The sequence below is a fragment of the Hemicordylus capensis genome, chromosome 2 (assembly GCF_027244095.1).
Source record: "Hemicordylus capensis ecotype Gifberg chromosome 2, rHemCap1.1.pri, whole genome shotgun sequence".
Taxonomy (NCBI): domain Eukaryota; kingdom Metazoa; phylum Chordata; class Lepidosauria; order Squamata; family Cordylidae; genus Hemicordylus; species Hemicordylus capensis.
Genome location: NC_069658.1, coordinates 130,358,117 through 130,376,102, shown reverse-complemented (window position 1 = coordinate 130,376,102; position 17,986 = coordinate 130,358,117). Strand labels below are relative to the sequence as shown.

At 46.0% G+C, this 17,986-nt stretch overlaps 2 protein-coding genes across 8 annotated transcripts in view; one reads left to right on the top strand and one right to left on the bottom strand.

Moving 5' to 3' along the window:
• RIGI (RNA sensor RIG-I) overlaps positions 1-10,099 on the top strand; it is a 65,444-nt gene extending 55,345 nt beyond the window's left edge. For all 6 annotated transcript variants that reach the window (XM_053304003.1, XM_053304001.1, XM_053304002.1 and 3 more), the window contains 4 exons: positions 7,129-7,299; positions 7,950-8,101; positions 8,381-8,527; positions 9,360-10,099. In XM_053304003.1, coding sequence (XP_053159978.1) covers positions 7,129-7,299; positions 7,950-8,101; positions 8,381-8,527; positions 9,360-9,659 — 770 coding nt within the window. In that variant the 3' untranslated portion in view covers positions 9,660-10,099. The remainder of the gene's footprint in view (positions 1-7,128; positions 7,300-7,949; positions 8,102-8,380; positions 8,528-9,359) is intronic.
• A 4,086-nt stretch (positions 10,100-14,185) lies between these two features.
• ACO1 (aconitase 1) overlaps positions 14,186-17,986 on the bottom strand; it is a 75,809-nt gene continuing 72,008 nt past the window's right edge. For both annotated transcript variants that reach the window (XM_053304006.1, XM_053304007.1), the window contains exons 20-21: positions 17,119-17,304; positions 14,186-14,612 (exon numbers count right to left, since the gene is read on the bottom strand). In XM_053304006.1, coding sequence (XP_053159981.1) covers positions 14,499-14,612; positions 17,119-17,304 — 300 coding nt within the window. In that variant the 3' untranslated portion in view covers positions 14,186-14,498. The remainder of the gene's footprint in view (positions 14,613-17,118; positions 17,305-17,986) is intronic.

The window sequence follows — 17,986 nt, the reverse complement described above, 5'->3', positions numbered from 1 at the left end:
CGTTTTCCAAGCAAACTCGCAAAAATAGAACGCTTCGCCTGAGAGTGGCGATCTACGATAACATCCTGAGCCCCTCGACACCGGTCGGACCACACTCGTCGGCAGAGCTGCCTAAGTCGCCGGCAACAAAATCGGTGGCGTCTCCCTCGATGTCGACCCCTCACCACTCGAAGTCGTCAGACACTTTGAATCTGGTCCTGGGCGTGGCACCAACCGCTTCAACTTTGATGCCAGCCTCGACATTGGCGCACGCCTCAGTGCCTTCTAAACATCTCTCCGGGCACTCGTCATCGAAACACCATAAGGCAAAGCGCCGCAATCCCTCTCCCGGGTCTCCTCCATCGATGAAGCGTCGGAAGACGGTCGACCTGACGACCACTCCGTCCCCTTCGGCAGTGTCCCAGGCATTTAGACCACCATCGGAACCGATGCCAACTGCCTCCTCGGTTGCGCTCCCTTCGGTGCCGCTCCGCTCGATACCGAGAGCAAAATCGCTGTCGCCCGCACCGACGCCAGTGGCCTCCTCGGCTCCTGCTTCTCCGCACGTCGAGCTAACTGTGCCATCGACATCGAGTCTCCACACTCCTCGAGTCTCGATATCGACCGCCGTATCTCCTAGCCGTCTGACTCGCACCGCTGGGATCGATCCTGAAGCAACCCCTGGTGCTGCGACTTCGGCGTTGGATCTCTCTGCGGAGCAGACCCTACTTTTGATGCTGGACTCTGCTGCCTCCACTCCGACGACGTCGACATTCACGGGCTTTCTGGCTTCGACAGTTGACCCAAATGCACGTGTGCTACCTCTGGAGCTGACGCTTTCTGCTGTCCATCTCCAGGACTGTTCAACATGGCATACTTGCGGCTTCGTACATCAACCCCCAGCTGTCGCCCCTACTGCAGACAACCTGGGTTCCGACTCCCCGGCGGCCGCTTACGCGGATGACCATGTGAGACCATGGAGGTCTTTCCCTTCCCTGTCAATTACCGCTTTGCCTCCACGCTTACCATCCTTCGTGGCTAAGGCTTCTCAGACCCCCCGTGTCCACACTGTACAACAGAGCACCCAGACGAGGTCCCCCCAACTCTTCTCTGTGGGTACTCAGACGCGCCCCAACCACCCACCGCGCAACGTGACCACGGAAACACAGACGACCCCTCTCATCACACCGCCGCGTTCTGACTCTGACCACTACGGCTCATCGGATTTCGAATCTGATGCTGAAGATGATATCTCGTTGGTCGACCCGCCGGCAGATGTCCCACCTACGACGTATGTCTCCCTTAACGAGGAGATGAGGTCTTACCATAAACATGTCCGTGCCATGGCAGAGGCTCTAGGCCTGGACATACGTTCTAGTCTCTCTACAATCGATCACCCAGTGTATAATTTTATGTCGCAGTCGCAACCGGCTCAACCAGTGGCGCTTCCCATGCTTCCGGTGATTTCAAGAGCTGCAAAGTGTGCATGGGAGGTGCTCCACACCTCGACACCTACCAGTAAGAGACTAGAGAGTTTGTATCGCATACAGGACAAGGACAATACTTACCTTTTGAAACACCCTGCCCCGAACTCCCTAGTAGTGGATTGCGCCGCATCCTCTAAGACGGGACGACGTTACTCCACTCCCCCTGAAAAAGAAGGCAGAAAATTGGATTTGTTGGGCAGAAAGATTTACTCGACGTCTTGTCTTTCCATAAAGGTTGCCAATTATGCTGCATGCACCGCTAAGTACTCCCACAGCATTTGGGAGTCTCTCCATACTGACCTGCTCACTTTGCCTTTGGAAGACTTCAAGAAGAAATTCAACCAGACTCTTGAAAAGTCAGCAGATTTGACACGGCAGCAGCTTAGCATTGTGAAACATCTGGCCGAATCCGAGTCCCGCTCCCTCACAGCAGCGGTGATGCTCTGATGGCATGCCTGGTTGTGTTCCACCAGCCTGCAGTCTGACATGAAAGAAAAGATTGAGGGCCTAGCATTTGACGGCACCGGCCTCTTTAGTGAGGCTACGGACACAACTATGGAACAACTTAAAAAGTCAAAATTCACAGCTAGGACCTTCACGACAACAACCTCCACTTCCTCTTACAACTACAGGTCTTGCTCTTTTCCGGGACGGCAACGTCCTTCATATCGCCAACAGGACCGGCCAGACTTCAGGAGGTCGTACACTTCCTATGGGAAACGCACTTACCCGGGCAAGGGCAAGTACACCCAGTCCCCAAAACCAAAACAACCTGATGCCCAGAAGCGTCTTTGAAACTTTGGCCACCCACGGACACCTTTCTGCTCCCCATCCCCACCAGCAGGGGCCTCACCATCTTCGCCATGCAACAACACCAAGCTGGCGAGCCATGCCCCTGCATGGCACAATATAATATTGGACCGGTGGGTCTTGAAGATTGTAGCCACAGGTTACGCGATAGAGTTCAAGACCCTTCCGCGTTACAGGGGCATGAAAGTTACGCCTCCCTCGGAAACTTCTGGAGGAAGTGCAAGAATTGTTACAAAAGGGTGCCATCACCCGGGTCCCGTGGGCGTGCTGGCGGGAGGGTTTCTACTCCCGCTACTTCCAAATTCCGAAAAAGGATGGCGGCCTCCGTCCCATTATGGATCTCCGCCACCTAAACAAGTTGGTGAAAGTACGGATATTTCGCATGATGGGGTTGCAAGAGATCCTCCCTCTCCTCCAAGGCGAGTGATGGCTGGCAACTCTGGATCTGAAAGACACCTACTTTCACATCAACATCAGAGACTGTCACAGGAAGTTCCTCCGCTTCGCAGTAGGAGGTCAAGTATTCCAGTACACTGTGTTGCCATTTGGACTGTGCACCGCCCCCCGAGTCTACCAAATGTATGGCAGTTGTGATAGCACATCTCAGAACATGGCGAGTAGCTATTTACCCGTATCTGGACGACTGGCTTCTGTCTTCCAACAACAAAAGAGAGTTGCTTTCTCAGATCCAGTATGTACTGGTGCTTCTCCAAGACCTCGGTCTCGAGGTGAATTGGAAGAAATCCCATCTAGAACCGTCTCAAAGGCTTCCATTCATCAGAGCAGTTTTGGACACTGTGGCCCAAAGAGCGTACTTACCACAGGATCGCTTCCGAGCTATCCAGGAACTAGTCTCTCTCTTCCAGAGTCAGCCCAGACAACCGGCCCATCTCATACAACGTCTGTTGGGCCTAGTGGCATCATGTTCAGCAGTGGTCCCGTTTACACGGTTGAAACTTTGGAAGCTCCAACTCTGGTTCCTGTCTGTCTTCCGACCCCATCTGGACGGCCCGGGCAGAATCTTGCAGTTGCCCCCACAGGTCCTCCGATCCTTGACTTGGTGGGCCATCCCGAAGCACCTCTTGGGTGGTGTGCAGTTCAAAACACTGGTCCCCACAGTCTGGCTGACGTCCGATGCGTCCCTCATGGGATGGGGAGCACACTGCAACAACCACCAGACGCAAGGTCGATGGTCCCGAGCTCAGTCCCAGCTCCATATCAACTTCCTGGAGCTCTTGGCAGCATTTCAAGCTCTTCAAGCCTTTCTGCCCCTGCTTCAGGACCAAGTAGTACAGGTGCAGATAGACAATACGACGGCTCTGGCGTATATAAACCGCCAGGGGGGTACGGTGTCGCGCAGCTTGTGTGCCCTAAGTGTTCAACTGTGGCACTGGTGTATCCGGCACCGGATCACCCCACATGCGATTCACATCAAGGGCCTCCACAACGTCCTAGCAGATGACCTCAGCCGAGTATTCCTCCAGGAGCGCCACCACGAGTGGTCTCTGAAGACGGAATGCATATCCGTACTGTTTCACCGCTGGCTGCAACCGACCATAGACTTGTTTGCGACCGCTCAGAACACGAAGTGCGTCCGCTTCTGCTCCAGAGCGGGACACGATCCCCAGTCTTTGGGGGATGCCTTCCAACTGGATTGGATGCAGAAAGGCCTTATATGTTCCCGCCGTTTCCGCTACTCAAGCGGGTGGTTGCCCAGTTGCTGGCTGCGCCCACATCAGTGATATTGGTGACACCATGGTGGCCCTGCCAACCATGGTTTCCTCAAGTACTCACACTGTCAAGCGGCCAATTTTCTCAACTTCCCTAGACCCCGGACCTCTTGGCCCAAGACGACGGCCAAGTCCTCAGTCCAGATGTGCAAATTCTCCGTCTCACAGCCTGGCTAATAAGACGCTAGATCATATCCTCCTTAACCAACGGAAAGCCTCCACCAGACGTAACTACAATAGCAAGTGGTGCAGATTTAAGGTTTATGCGAGAGCACGGGGCTTCCTTCCCATGCGTGCTTCCATTCGTGATGTCCTGCTGTATCTCACTTCCCTCAAGTCTCAGGGCCTGTCTAATGTCTCCTTGAAGGTGCATTTGGCGGCCCTTTCGTCTAAGCATCCGGGCTGCGAGGGGAAGACCCTTTTCTCGCACCCACAAAGTAAAGCATTCCTGAAGGGTCTGTCGAATGTATTTCCACTTGTCAGGTCTCCTGTGCAGCCGTGGAGCATCTCCCTGGTGCTCTCTTCGCTCATGGAAGGCCCCTTCGAACCTATGGCTTCGGCTTCCTTGAAACTTCTCCTTGAAGACTGCATTTTTAGTGGCCATAACTACGGCCCGTAGAGTGAGCGAGCTCACGGCATTGAGAGTGGACCCGCCTTATACCAGATTTTTCCCAGATAAGGTCCTCATGCGTCTGGACCCTTCATTCCTACCCAAGGTGGTCTCCGACTTCCATCTGAACCAGGATATTGTCCTCCCGACCTTTTTCAGAGATCCTTCATCTGCTTTGGAACGATCTATGCATGCCCTAGACGTTCGGAGGGCACTATTATACTACCTGGACAGGACCAAGGACTTTCGCTCTTCTCCTCGCCTGTTCATAGCCTATAAGGGCCCCAAGAAAGGCACTAACATCTCCTGACAAAGACTATCATCTTGGCTGGTCGAGCTCATCAAACTGACCTATCACTTACAAGGCAAGACACCTCCTGGAGCCATCAAGGCCCACTCTACCCGGGCCTATGCTTCTTCAGCCGCACACCTCTCTGGGATATCTTTCAAAGACATTTGCAAAGCTGCAACTTGGTCCTCAGAGATACCCTTCGTGAAACATTACGCCCTGGATATTCGCTCTGCTGCTGAGGCTAGTTTCGGGAGGAGTGTACTAAAAAGGGTGTTGCAATAGCCTCTACTGCACCCCCCCCCCTGGGGAGCTGGCTAAACATCCATAAGACCCTCCCTAACCTCCCCTCTGCAGTAGGGCTTGTCTCCGGTGCGTATGGTTGTGTGGCCTTACCTGTTATCCTTACCTGCAATTCCTCGATGAACTCACCTGCACTCCCGGATGGTCGTCCTTCGTCGGCAGTCGTCCAAAGAACTGAGGAAGATGGCGTCCAGCCAGCCCTTAAATAGCACGCGGGCAGCGTGGGGGCGGGGCTTGGACGCCTCGACTAGCTGAGGCATGGCTACCGCGTGGTCTCTGCGCAGGCGCAGAACCCCATTCTTATGGATGTTAACGGATCTCTTCCAGATCATCAGTTACAGGTGAGCAACCTGTTTTTACCTCTGAGGAATGTTGCCTTCGTGTTTCCCCCCCTCCCCTAGCAGGAGATCCCTAGAGGTCAGTTGAGAGGAAAGCTGATTACGACTGCTGGAGCCCACAGAGCCCTGTGGTTGTCTTTGGTAGAATACAGGAGGGGTTTACCCTTGCCTCCTCCCATGCAGTATGAGATGATGCCTTTCACCATCTTCCTATATTGCTGCTGCCCAATATAGTACCAGCAGAGATTCGAACGTGCGACCTTCTGCTTCTTAGTCAAGTATTTCCCCTCTGCACCCCTTAAAGTGGTATATTCAGGTATTAGAAAATGGTAATCTGCAGTTTGTGAGGAATCCATGACAGCACTGCACACAACTAACTAGACAAGGTTACAAATGCAACTTTTATACAGTATTAGAAAGTATTGGGACGTTAAGTCTGGGTGTTTAGTGCTGCATAAAATGGTCAGGTTAAAATATCCTTCCCAACTATTGTCGTTAGATATCCAGAGAGGATAGATACAAGTCAACAGAATAGTGCTTAAGTTAATTTGCAAAATATGCAAACTAATTGCATTTGCAAAAACTCACCCGGATTGGGAGAGCTTGAATATGGCAACCCTGGGGCAATGTTGATCAATTGTTTACGGAATTGTATGTGGATCCAACACTTTTCCAGAACTGGTGTGTTGGGAGTGTGGATCTCAGATTTTCCTGTTTTGGTTTTGAGTGTAAATGATATCCAAGGTGTGTGCAATAATTAAAAAGGATTTGCAGAATTTGAGACTCAATGCATAACTCTTAAGTATGGATGTCACCAGCATTCTCAATTTCTTGGTTGAGAATATGAACTTTGGTGACTTGTAATCTTCAACACAAGATGAGCATTACCAAGTTCTTTGGCCCTGATTTTAAAGTTCATTATGTGGAATATGATTTGATAGCAAATGGGAGAGGAGGCCTCTTCTGCTGCTGCTGGCAGTTGTTGTTGTCAAGAAAAGACAAATACTATGTTGCCTATGCACTTTGAAACTGAAGGCATTGCTATTGAGAGTGTAGTGACTTGATGTTGAATGGATTACTAGTGGGCAGGGCTGTATGCCCTTGTTAAAAAAAGAAAAGAAAAATCAACATTCTGAACCCAGGTAAGCTCAGTTCCACACAATGTGAGCCAATCCACATAATTTCTCTCATTTTATGTAATGTATTCTGGATTTCTTGTCATGAAGGAAAGCAAGGAAGTATACATGCATTGATGTCCTGCCCCACACCACAGGAAAACTTACTCATCCATCCTACTGGTTTCTGAGGTTTCTTCGGGTATAGCCCACATACATTCAAGCATATCTTTTCAGCCTTAGAAGGATAAAACTCCCCCCTAGCCCCCAAAAACAAACAAATAAAAAGAAAGCTGAGATTCTTTGGAAGCTATAGAGTCTTTCACTATCACATTCTGTGCTGCTTCTGTTCTCTTGAAGAACTATGTGTAGATAGAATCTCTAAGGGTAATGCCTGCAGAAAATTCAGTAGTTTCAGTTCTGGTTTTGTAGATGTGCTTCATTTTCTTTTATTAACCCCATGTTAGGTATGACCCTCCCAAATCAAAAAGGTGTATTGGATTCCTTTAAAACTGAAGCGAACAGCAAGATGCTCATAGCTACATCTGTTGCTGATGAAGGGATTGATATTGCTCAGTGCAACCTTGTCCTGCTGTATGAATATACAGGCAACGTCATCAAAATGATCCAAGTCAGAGGTAGGTTGCAAGCATTTTCCATGAGGACATGGTGCTGAAAAATGTGATTGTAATGCCCACAGCTCTTGCTATTACAACCTAGGTCGCATTATCAAATACGTAGCTATGTAGTTCTTGGTAGGTTATGTGGCTTTGGCAACATGCACCTAAGAATTCTGTTGTAAACAGCTTCCTTACTAAGTGAAAAACAAATGAGTTTGTGGAGGCCAGCCAGAATTGTTGTTGGTGGTTTATGGTTTATTAAGCACTCAAAATGCTGCTTAGTGCTGTTGAAATGAATGAAATGGACAGGCCCTTGCCAAAACAGCTTACAGACAAATGGATGTGATACAAGCAGGGGTGGTAGGCAGTGGAAAGAAGGGGAAAACAAACCAGACTCAGAGCTGTAAGCAGGATCACTTGATAAGCGAATTGGTAAAATGGCCATTGGCAGTGCTTCTTCTGGGAAAGAAGCAATTGGCCAGGTCAGTGGAGATGGCCCATCTTTCTTTCTCTTTTCAACTTTGCTACTTGGATTTGGAATCCCAGTGCTGAGGATTCAGCTGACAGTGATCTATACTGCAGGCAGTGCTCAACTTTCCACTGTGTGTTGTGCACCTGTCTCTTTCCTACCTCTAGGACTTAAACCTGTTTGCATGTGCTACTTCCAGGTCGCGGAAGGGCAAAAGACAGCAAGTGCTTTCTTGTGACTAGCAAAAGTGAGCAGGCAGACAATGAACGCAGCAACATATTGAAGGAGGGGATGATGAACAAAGCCATTGAGAACCTGCAGAAGTGGGATGAGAAGGTATTCATGCAGAAGGTAAGTCCGTTTTTGCCTTCACATCCTTGTTCCATTGGTTTATGAAAGGAAGTTCTAGAACGGTGCAAGAGCTCTCTGATAAGGGGGTGAGGTGAGCAGCAGGTTAAAGAGTTGATTGGGTGACCCTACTTACTCCTGCTTTTTCTGCAGTGTGGGCTTATCTCTGCATATCAGCAGATTCCTCCCTGCATTATGCTGGTTCTTTGTCATAAAAAGCAACACCCAAAAGTATTCTGAGTGAGAAGCTGACTTTTTTTTCTTACCTTTTTTTTTTAAAAGATAGATGATCTGCAAAAGAAGCAAAAGAGGATGCAAAATTCCAAGAAAAAAGAACCCCAGCCAAAGCCAGTGATAAGTGATCTGAGACTGCTGTGTGGGAAATGTAAAAAAGTAGCCTGTGACACAGAGAACATCAGGGTGATTGAGGTAAAATTACAGCAGAGCATTGCTTGTTATGCTGCACATTGTGTTTTGATGTGGGTCATGTTCCTCCTTGACCAGTTCTGTTTCTTACAAGATGAACAGTCGCTACAGCCCTTCTTATGCCACCCTACTGCTGTGCATCAGATTGGCCACCAACAGACATGATAAATCAATTCTCCAAACCGGGTTTTTTGTCCAAATCCTGACTATTAATTGCAGCTCAAAGGTTGACTTTAAAAAAAAAATGTGTGCCCCCCACCTCAAAACAAGCCTGCAAGGCACAGCCAGGGAAACTCCCAAGCTTTGGAAGCAAGGGAGCTAGCTATGCAGTCACTGAGCTTGTCTTCCTAAAGTCTTTCCTTGACTGACACTGCACAACATTATGCACATGGTGGAATGTAGTATTTGCATAGTGGTGCAAATCTGCATAACCTTTGCAGTTGTGCAAGTATTGCATGCCATCAGTGTGTAACATTGCACAGTATGTTGGCCCGACTGGAAGCAGCTAAAACTTATACAAAGTGCTTTGTAAATGCTCTCCAAGCTTGACTATAATTAAGACTCTGAGCAGGGCTCCCATCAATTATATGACCAAATGGAGTTTTAGAGTATTTAAAGGGATGTGGTCAAGCTGTAACTTGGGTTGCTTCCCATATTGGTTTGCCATTTGGCTCATTGAAGGTGGCAAATGCCCAGAGTGATAACTACATTAAAATGGCCCGTTCCCCACACGAAAGGCATCTCTTAATGTTGCAGTCAAAGCAATGAACATGCATGTGTGAAGTAGTCCTAAATGTCTGAAAACTGGCATTGAACTCCATTGTTTGTATTCTAGGGTAGTCACCACACTGTCTTGGGTGAGAGCTTTAGGACACGCTATCAAACAAAGCCTCATAATCGCCCAAACCGCTATGGCAATTTTGAAAAAAGAAACAAGATGTACTGCAGTGCTCCCAACTGCCATCATGACTGGGGAATCACAGTGAGATTCTGCACATTTGAGGATCTCCCCATCATCAAAATTGAAAGCTTTTCGGTGGAGAATGTTGCCACTGGAAAACAGTTATATTTTCGGAAATGGAAAGATGTTAATTTTGCAATCAAGGAATTTGATATTAATGAGATGACTGACTGAAATGTAGACTATCTTAATTGATTCTGAATGTTTAAGTAGCAATATGTTTATTCAGGACATAAAACTTAAGGTAGAATTTATAGAAGGCTCTTACTAAGCAGCTTTCAAGTTCATTATATTAAATTTGAAACTGCAGCCAATAAAATTAAAATGCCAGAAGTCGTACATCAGTTTGGTTTTTAATATGGTTAGTCCACTACTCACAGTATTGCTTGAAGCTAACCAAATATATTACATTTCTGTCTGTAAAGCCTTTAAACAATATATGTATTTTAAAAGATGGTAGCTTGGCTGAATTTAAAACAAGGATATCAACAAAATCAGTGCTCTTCGTATACACTGTTGACAGTCTATCTCTTGTTTACATTGATTAGGGACAATTGTTCAATATGTTGCATTTCTGACAGCGCAGCGTGACACCATTAAATCTTTATTTCAGATCTGGTTTGTCATTCTTAAGAAATTGGAAAGAAAACTGTTTTATTACATGTGTACTGTATTGTCCCAAGAACCTTGGCGGTATAAATGGCATTAATGCATTTATTCTTGTAACAAATCAAGCAAGGTAGTTTAGGTTGGAAGATAAAAACCCGGTGCAGACAGAACACTGGCTGACACTAGGAGACTCTACAAGGACATGACAGGGATTTATGTAGAAGTCCCCCACACATGCTGTTGCGCCAGTGGGCAAAACTTCCTAGCTCTGCCTGTGCTCCAGAAACATTCTGTTAAAAAGGAAACAAGTTGCTGGGGAACAGCAGCAATGTATTTCCTCTTACAGAGCACATCTGGAGCACTGGAGTTTTGGTTCAAGTCCAATACCCAAGCCATTACACTATTCCAAAAGCCAAATAGGAAAAAAGATATGAAGAAATTAAAGGATTTAACTTGTGGAATTTGGTTTGAAAATGTTTGACTTCCTTCTCTAGGCAAAGTTGGATCAGTAGTTAAAAGTACTAAAAACTGTGCTTTGTGCTAGGCCTGTACCTCAGAAAAAGTGTCAGATGAATTTCAACCTGGTCTAACCCAACAAAAAAAAAATTGGTGCACAAACATGGCTCCTCATAAGAACAGCCCTGCTGGATCAGGCCCAAGGCCCATCTAGTCCAGCATCCTGTTTCGCACAGTGGCCCACCAGATGCTGCTGGAAGCCACAGGCAGGAGTTGAGGGCATGCCCTCTCTCCTGCTGTTACTCCCCTGCAACTGTTACTCAGAGGCATCCTGCCTTTGAGGCTGGAGGTGGCCCACAGTCCTCCGACTAGTAGCCGTTGATAGACCTCTCCTCCATGGAGTTATCCAAACCTTTCTTAAACCCATCCAGGTTGTTGGCTGCCACATCTTGTGGCAGAGAATTCCACAAGTGGATTATGTGTTGTGTGAAAAAGTACTTCTGTTAGTTGGTCCTAGATTTCCCGGCAGTCAATTTCATGGGATGATACCTGGTTCTAGTGTTATGTGAGAGGGAGAGGAATTTCTATCCACTTTCTCCACACCATGCATGATTTTATAGACCTCTATCATGTCTCCCTGCAATCGTCTTTTTTTCTAAACTAAAAAGCCCCAAGTGTTGTAGTCTTGCCTCATAGGTGCTCTAGGCCCCTGATCATCTTGGTTGCCCGCTTCTGCACCTTTTCCAGTTCTACAATGTCCTTTTTTTTAGATATGCTGACCAGAATTGTAAGCAGTACTCCAAGTGTGGTTGCACCATAGTTTTGTATAAGGGCATTATAATATTAGCCATTTTATTTTCAATCCCCTTCCTAATGATCCCTAGCATGGAATTGGCCTTTTTCACAACTGCCGCACACCGAGTCTACATTTTCAACGAGCTGTCCACCATGACCCCAAGATCCCTCTCCTGGTCAGTCACCGACAGCTCAGATCCCATCAGCGTATACTTTGTTGGGGTTTTTCGTCCCAATGTGCATCACCTTACACTTGCCAACATTGAACCACATTTGCCAATTTGTCGCCCACTCACCCAGTTTGGAGAGATCCTGTTGGAGCTCCTCACAATCTGGATTTCACTAACCAAAAGAGTTTGGTATCATCTGCAACTTTGGCCACGTCGCTGCTTACCCCTACTTCTAGATCATTTATGAATAAATTAAAGAGCACCGGTCCTAGTACAGATCCCTGGCGGACCCCACTTCTTACTTCCCTCCATTGTGAAAACACTCCATTTATCTCTACCCTCTGTTTCCTGTCTTTCAACCAGTTAGCTATCCATACATGTACTTGTCCCCTTATCCCATGACTGCTAAGTTTCCTCAGGAGTTTTTGATGAGGAACTTTGTCGAAAACGTTTTGGAAGTCCAGGTATACTATGTGAACTGAATCACCTTGATCCACACACTTGTTGACACTCTCAAAGAACTCCAAAAGGTTGGTTAGGCAAGATTTCCCTTTGCAGAAGTCATGGCTCACTCTCAGCAGGGCCTGTTCTATGTGCTTTACAATTGTATCCTTGAGGATGCTTTCCATCAATTTGCTTTGAACGGACATTAAGCTAATCGACCTGTAATTTCCTGGATTGCCCCTGGGTCCCTTTTTGAAAATCGGTGTTATGTTTACTACTCTCCAGTCTTCTGGTACAGAGCCCGATTGCAGGGAGAAATTATATATTTTAGCAAGGAGGTTGGCAATTTCCTCAACATTGTTCATGTCGGAACTGGGTTGGTATTGACCCATTTTACTGACATTGTTGGACCAGTCTCCCCTTTATCTTACACAAGTCCTCTTTGCTCCCTCTGGAACATTGGAACAGCCTCCACTGGGTCTGGACCTCTACCAGTGATGAGCCTCTACTATTGTAGTTGATCATCATAAGAAGGGTATGGGGGATGCTATGCATTGTTGAGAGCATTGCTTCATCCCCTGGAGGAACTACACCCCCCACAGTGTATTGCACTCTGAAGACTTCTCGGCATTTCTAAAAGGCAAGTACTTTTGTGTTTACCTTTTAATTCCCTGCACCCCTTGTTTTATGATGAAGATCAGTGGCACTAGCACAGTAGCAGAGGCCCAGACCTCATGGTGGCAGCAGCTGTTCCAATGCTCTGAAGGGAGTGAAGAGGACCTGTGTAAGGTTAGTGGAGGTGGGATAGGCATGTTGGAACTTTGACACATTCTGGAATGGTAGGAGGGAATTTAGTTAGTTAGGGTTCTAACTGTTGGAAGGTCCCCCCTCTATCATTCTGAAATTAATTTTGATAGTCCTGACATGGGAACTATTGGTCTGACTTGCCTGTCAGGACTATCAGACGGCTCAGGCCTACTCTGTACTCATCTGTCCAGTGCTACTGTCACAATAATTAACAATTGTTTAACAGTCCTCTCTGTATAGTGCTCTGCTCCCTCTTTCCACAACAGCAACTGAAGGCATGTTGAGAAGATCAAAAGGAGGTCTTGAATTTCAAGTTAAAGAAATACATGCTAGAGAATAGTTAAGCTTAGAATACAGCATTTGTATGGATTAAGTGGAACCTAGTTGTTAAGCTGCCTTTGAAAATCAAATGGAAAACTGTAACCCTCTCTACTCTTGACTGCAATATGACCCTTCCCCATGCACACTTCCTTCTGTATATCCTCAACTGCCATCACAAGTCCCAGGTGTACCTTTCTGCAGACACATTACTTCTCTTTCCTTTTAACTAGGGATGTGCCTGAACCACATGTGCCTTGGGCACTTCCAGTCCAACACTGACTGGGGCGGCAAGAAGGTACACTGCCGCCTTGTGCCAGCAATTTTGGGCACAGTACCAGCAGGGAAGATACGGTGGGGTGTGGGGGAGAAGAGCACCCTCCCAGTCCCTTAAAGGTAACCCCTCCCCCTGCTGTCAAACCAACATTTGGATGGTTCATGCACATCCCTACTTGTAAGCTTGTTTGCCAATCACCAATCAGCAACTGCGATAAGAGGCAGGGATTTTGTGGCTCTTGAACCCATACAAGGTTAATAGCCAAAGCTGCTCCTAAGCACACCAAACACCAAAATCGATACTCTACTGGTGTTTATCTTCTTTGTCACCATTTTAGTATTTCTGTACTTGGTTTTTTACACATACAAGTGTGCATACTCAAGAAATACATGAAATATATCATTTTCTAGCATAAAATTGGAATAGTGTAGTTCGACTGGGATCATCATTTATTCCAAATTTATGCAAATGAAAATGTACGATACTGAAGGGGTCCGGATAATTTCAGAAACTCAAATCCACAATCAAGATAAACCAGGGTTTTCGGGTTTTTTTTTTAAAAAAGAAGCAAGTCCTCTTTTGAAAATAGATTTAATTAAAAATGGTCTTTAGGCCCCCCCTCATTTTTATCTTACGGAAGAGAGAGCATGAGACAGAATATTCACCCTCTTAACACAGAAGAGCAAAGCAGTTTAATCATTTTAGCAGTATTAAGATTCTCAAGGAAAGGTCATGTTTTAATGGGCAATAGTGCGCAAGTATTAAGCAGTCAGAAAGATAGGAAAAACTGTTAGTTGCTTTATCAAATACTGAAAAGGGTCAAGTGATGTCTGGATTTCATTTATTGTGTCACAATTATAAAAAATATCATTCCACCTACACATACAAAATAGATTGATGAAATAAGGTATTGTAGGCAGGATGAATTTCATACACACAATACCAGATTGGCTCAGTGGGCAAGGTGCCTAGACTCATTCTAATAGTGTAAACATCCCCTCAAATAATACAACCCCACATATACTTAATTCACTTCTGGTTTTAGACACTAATTTTTCCTTTATTACTGTGCATTTCTCTGGTTACAAAAAGGCAGGTTTCCTAGTGATTAGACACTGGCTCAATCACAATGTGGGACTAGGATGCCATTTTACGAATCATATAGTTCAAGATGCCACCATTACGGAAATAAGTGAGCTCCACATCTGTGTCAAACCTCATTATGGCTTGGAAGGCTTTCCCTGTATCCAGCTGTTGAAAGAAACAGAAGAGAGATCATAACATTAGCAAGTGTATGTGCTCTCTAAAAGCAGGCAGGTGGCATATGTATCCCAAATGCAGGAATGAAAGAATGATTTGTTGGCTCTCTGTAAGGTATGCAAGACGGAAATGTTCCGTCGGGTGTTCGGTCGCTGAGATAGCTGGTTGTAGAGTGATCCAGTAATCCATAGTTATTATGTCTTGTAATGAGTATGTATGTTGTATTTTATAGAACTGTGTTGCTTTGTATGTTATTGCTTGTAACCCGCCCTGAGTCCTATGGGAGTAGGGCGACATATAAAATAAATAAAGTGGAAGAAACCATAAGAGGTGTGCAGAAGAAAAACGTTGGGCAACAAATACCGTGCACTTTTAAGGGCTCCTCCCCTTTTGTTGCTTTGTCTGTATTCTAAACATCACCATTTTCAGCTCGATTCAAGGTGCCAGTCTAGACCTTGAAAGCCTAACATGGCTTGGGCCTGGGGTACCTGTTGGACTGCATCCACCCATGTGAACCTGCCAGGGCCCTCCATCTGACATCTCAGATGCTGCTCATGGCCCTGGCACTAACCAAGATCTGGCTGGCGGGGATTGGGGACAGGGCCTTTTCACTTTGGGCTACTCAACTTTGGAACACCCTCCCGGAAGAGCTTCACCATGCTCCCTCCCTCAGTGTTTTAAGAAATAACTGAAGACATCTTTTTAGAGAGGCTTATTAATATTTTATCTGCTGCTAATATCTGGTAGGTTTCTTAGTATTTAGTTTTTTATTGATAACTTTTAATTAAGTTTTTAAAATTTGTCATTTTAATTGTGCTTTTAGCCTGGTCTGTTACCTTAAAAAAAAAAATATTGTTCTAAATGTAATCTAGTTTATTAATTTTGTAAGCTGCCCCAAGAAGTAGTGCATGCGGGGGGGGGAGGGGTAATACATATTTTAAATAATAAAATATAATTATGGTGGGGATCTAAAGAGCTACATTAGGTGAGCCCAAGGCTTGCATCTACTGCATGGGATTTTTTTAGGGCTAGCCTTAAACCAGCTATTCTCTCTCAGCTTTGGCCCCTCTTCCCCATTTGTAATAATAGTAGTGATGTGCACGAACCGGTTCGGAGGCCATGTTGGAGGCCTCCGAACCGGTTCGGAACTGGACTACCTTTAAGGGCGGGGGGGGGGGTAGTACTTACCCCTCCCGCTGCTTTTCCCCCTCCGGCGCTGCATTTAAGAACGAAGAACGAATGCAGCGTGCGTGTGACGTATGCGGTGCGCGCGCACGGTGGCAACATGCACGCGCGTGCCGCGACGAGCACATGTGTGCTTGTGTTTACCAGACTTCCGGGCAACGACAGGGGCAGGGGCAGCAGGGAAGAACGCTGCCGCCCCCAAAATTTCATTCTTAAATGCAGCACCGGAGGGGGAAGAGCAGCGGGAGGGGTAAGTACTACCCCCCGCCCTTAAAAGTAGACCCCCCTCAGTGCCGGACCGTGCCGCGGTGGTTCTGTGCACACCACTAAACAATAGTGCTGTCCTGCTGAAGTTCTCAAGATTACTGAGATAATGCATGTTGTTTTGAATGCTTAGGAAAAGCACATATAAGCATTATCATTTCAAATATTGGCTGACATATCATGGAAGAGTACGTCAACCCAATAAAGTTGCATGCAGAACTGTGTAATTGGTGCAATTCCACAACATTACTGTTCCACAGTACTGGGCAATGCTGTTCTGCAACACTGGCGCACCCTTCCACAATACGTGGCATTAGGGAAATTCAGCTGGAGGCAGTCTCAGGTGAAAAGCTACCTTCTGCCTTCATTATGCTAGGGACTTGAATAAGGCTGGACTGATTTGTGATGCATAGCTACAAAGGTTGGGCCTGTGATGACTGCAAGAGAAACCGCTAACAATTCCATCTTGTTCTTCCGTATTTGCTTGACAGCCACATGTTTATTTATTAGGACTGTCCAGCCAAAAAAAAAAAAAAAAGAGATTCAACCGAGAAATGGTAAGGAGGGTCAACAAGGCACCCCAAATTGTTGGGTCAGATTGTAACAGGATGGAAACCCGACATTCCCCAACAGGATATTGGATCCCAGTTAAATGGTTAGCTTCGCACATCTTAGCTGAGAGGTGGCATGTGGGCCATTTAATTTTTAAATGGCCTGTGTGTGGAGTGCCTCCCAGCTGAAAAGTGCAGAGCTGGCCGTTTAAAAATTAATATTATTTACTATTTGTATTTTTATAATTGCCCTTTGTCCTAAGACCCCAGAGCAGTTAACAAGATAAAGATAATAAAAGTTCAATAAAGACAGCCTTAAAACAAAATAAATGACCCATGCAACTCATTCTGATAATGCCTGATCAAGGGCATATTGGGTCTGGTCTGGTCTGCACATCAGACCAACACGACTGAACAACCCTAATCTCTAGTGCTTACCAACCACATCACAGACATATGGAACACCTAGTGAAGAATAAAAAGGAGTCTTTGCTCACCTTGACTTGGACATTCATTCCAGGCATTAGCTCATCAGGAACGACGACTGTATAACGTTCGCGCCCCGTCAGGCCCAGGCTGTCAGCATCTTGGCCTGGCAAATACTGCAGAGGAATCACCCCCATTCCTACCAGATTACTGCGGTGAATCCGCTCATAACTCTCTGCAAGAACTGCTTTGATGCCCTAAGAAATGGAAACATATTATTAACAATTACTAAAGCAGGAAGCAAAAACTGTCTGTCAGAAACAAGTGGAAGTACAACATATGGTTAAAACCCTCACAAAAAGCCACATTCTGTTTCAAACTTAATTTTCCACAATGCCCCCCTCCCCCCATTCCTATACCCACATCAACCCTGATGGAAGACATCTGTAGATCATAAAAATGGGTATATAGCACAGAGAAAAAGAGAAACAGGATAAGAATGCAGACACTGGCAAACTAAAATGCATGTTGGAATCATATATAGACAGGAAAATAATAATGAAACAGAAAGGCTGATAGTGTGGAGAGTTGGAACAGAGACAGGTTGGTTGCGCTGCAACTGTTCTGTGAGGCTTTACAGCGTTGTAAGTTATTATTTTCTGGATCTATAGGATTTTGTTTTTTAAGCACATCTAAACTTCTCTCTTCAGACTTTTAGCTTAGGAAAATACCCCCTTAGCTACTACTAGAAGCATAAAGTTGCAGTGATAATCAAGCTGTCATCAACTCCTGCTGATTTTCATGATCAACACTGGGTTCATTTCTTTCTGAAGTGCTTTGGGGTGAGAAACCTGAGGTATGAGATTTTGCACAAGGCACTTTATTGAGTTTCCAGCTGTTTTTTCCAAAAACTAATGAAACTTCAAATTTCCAAAGAAA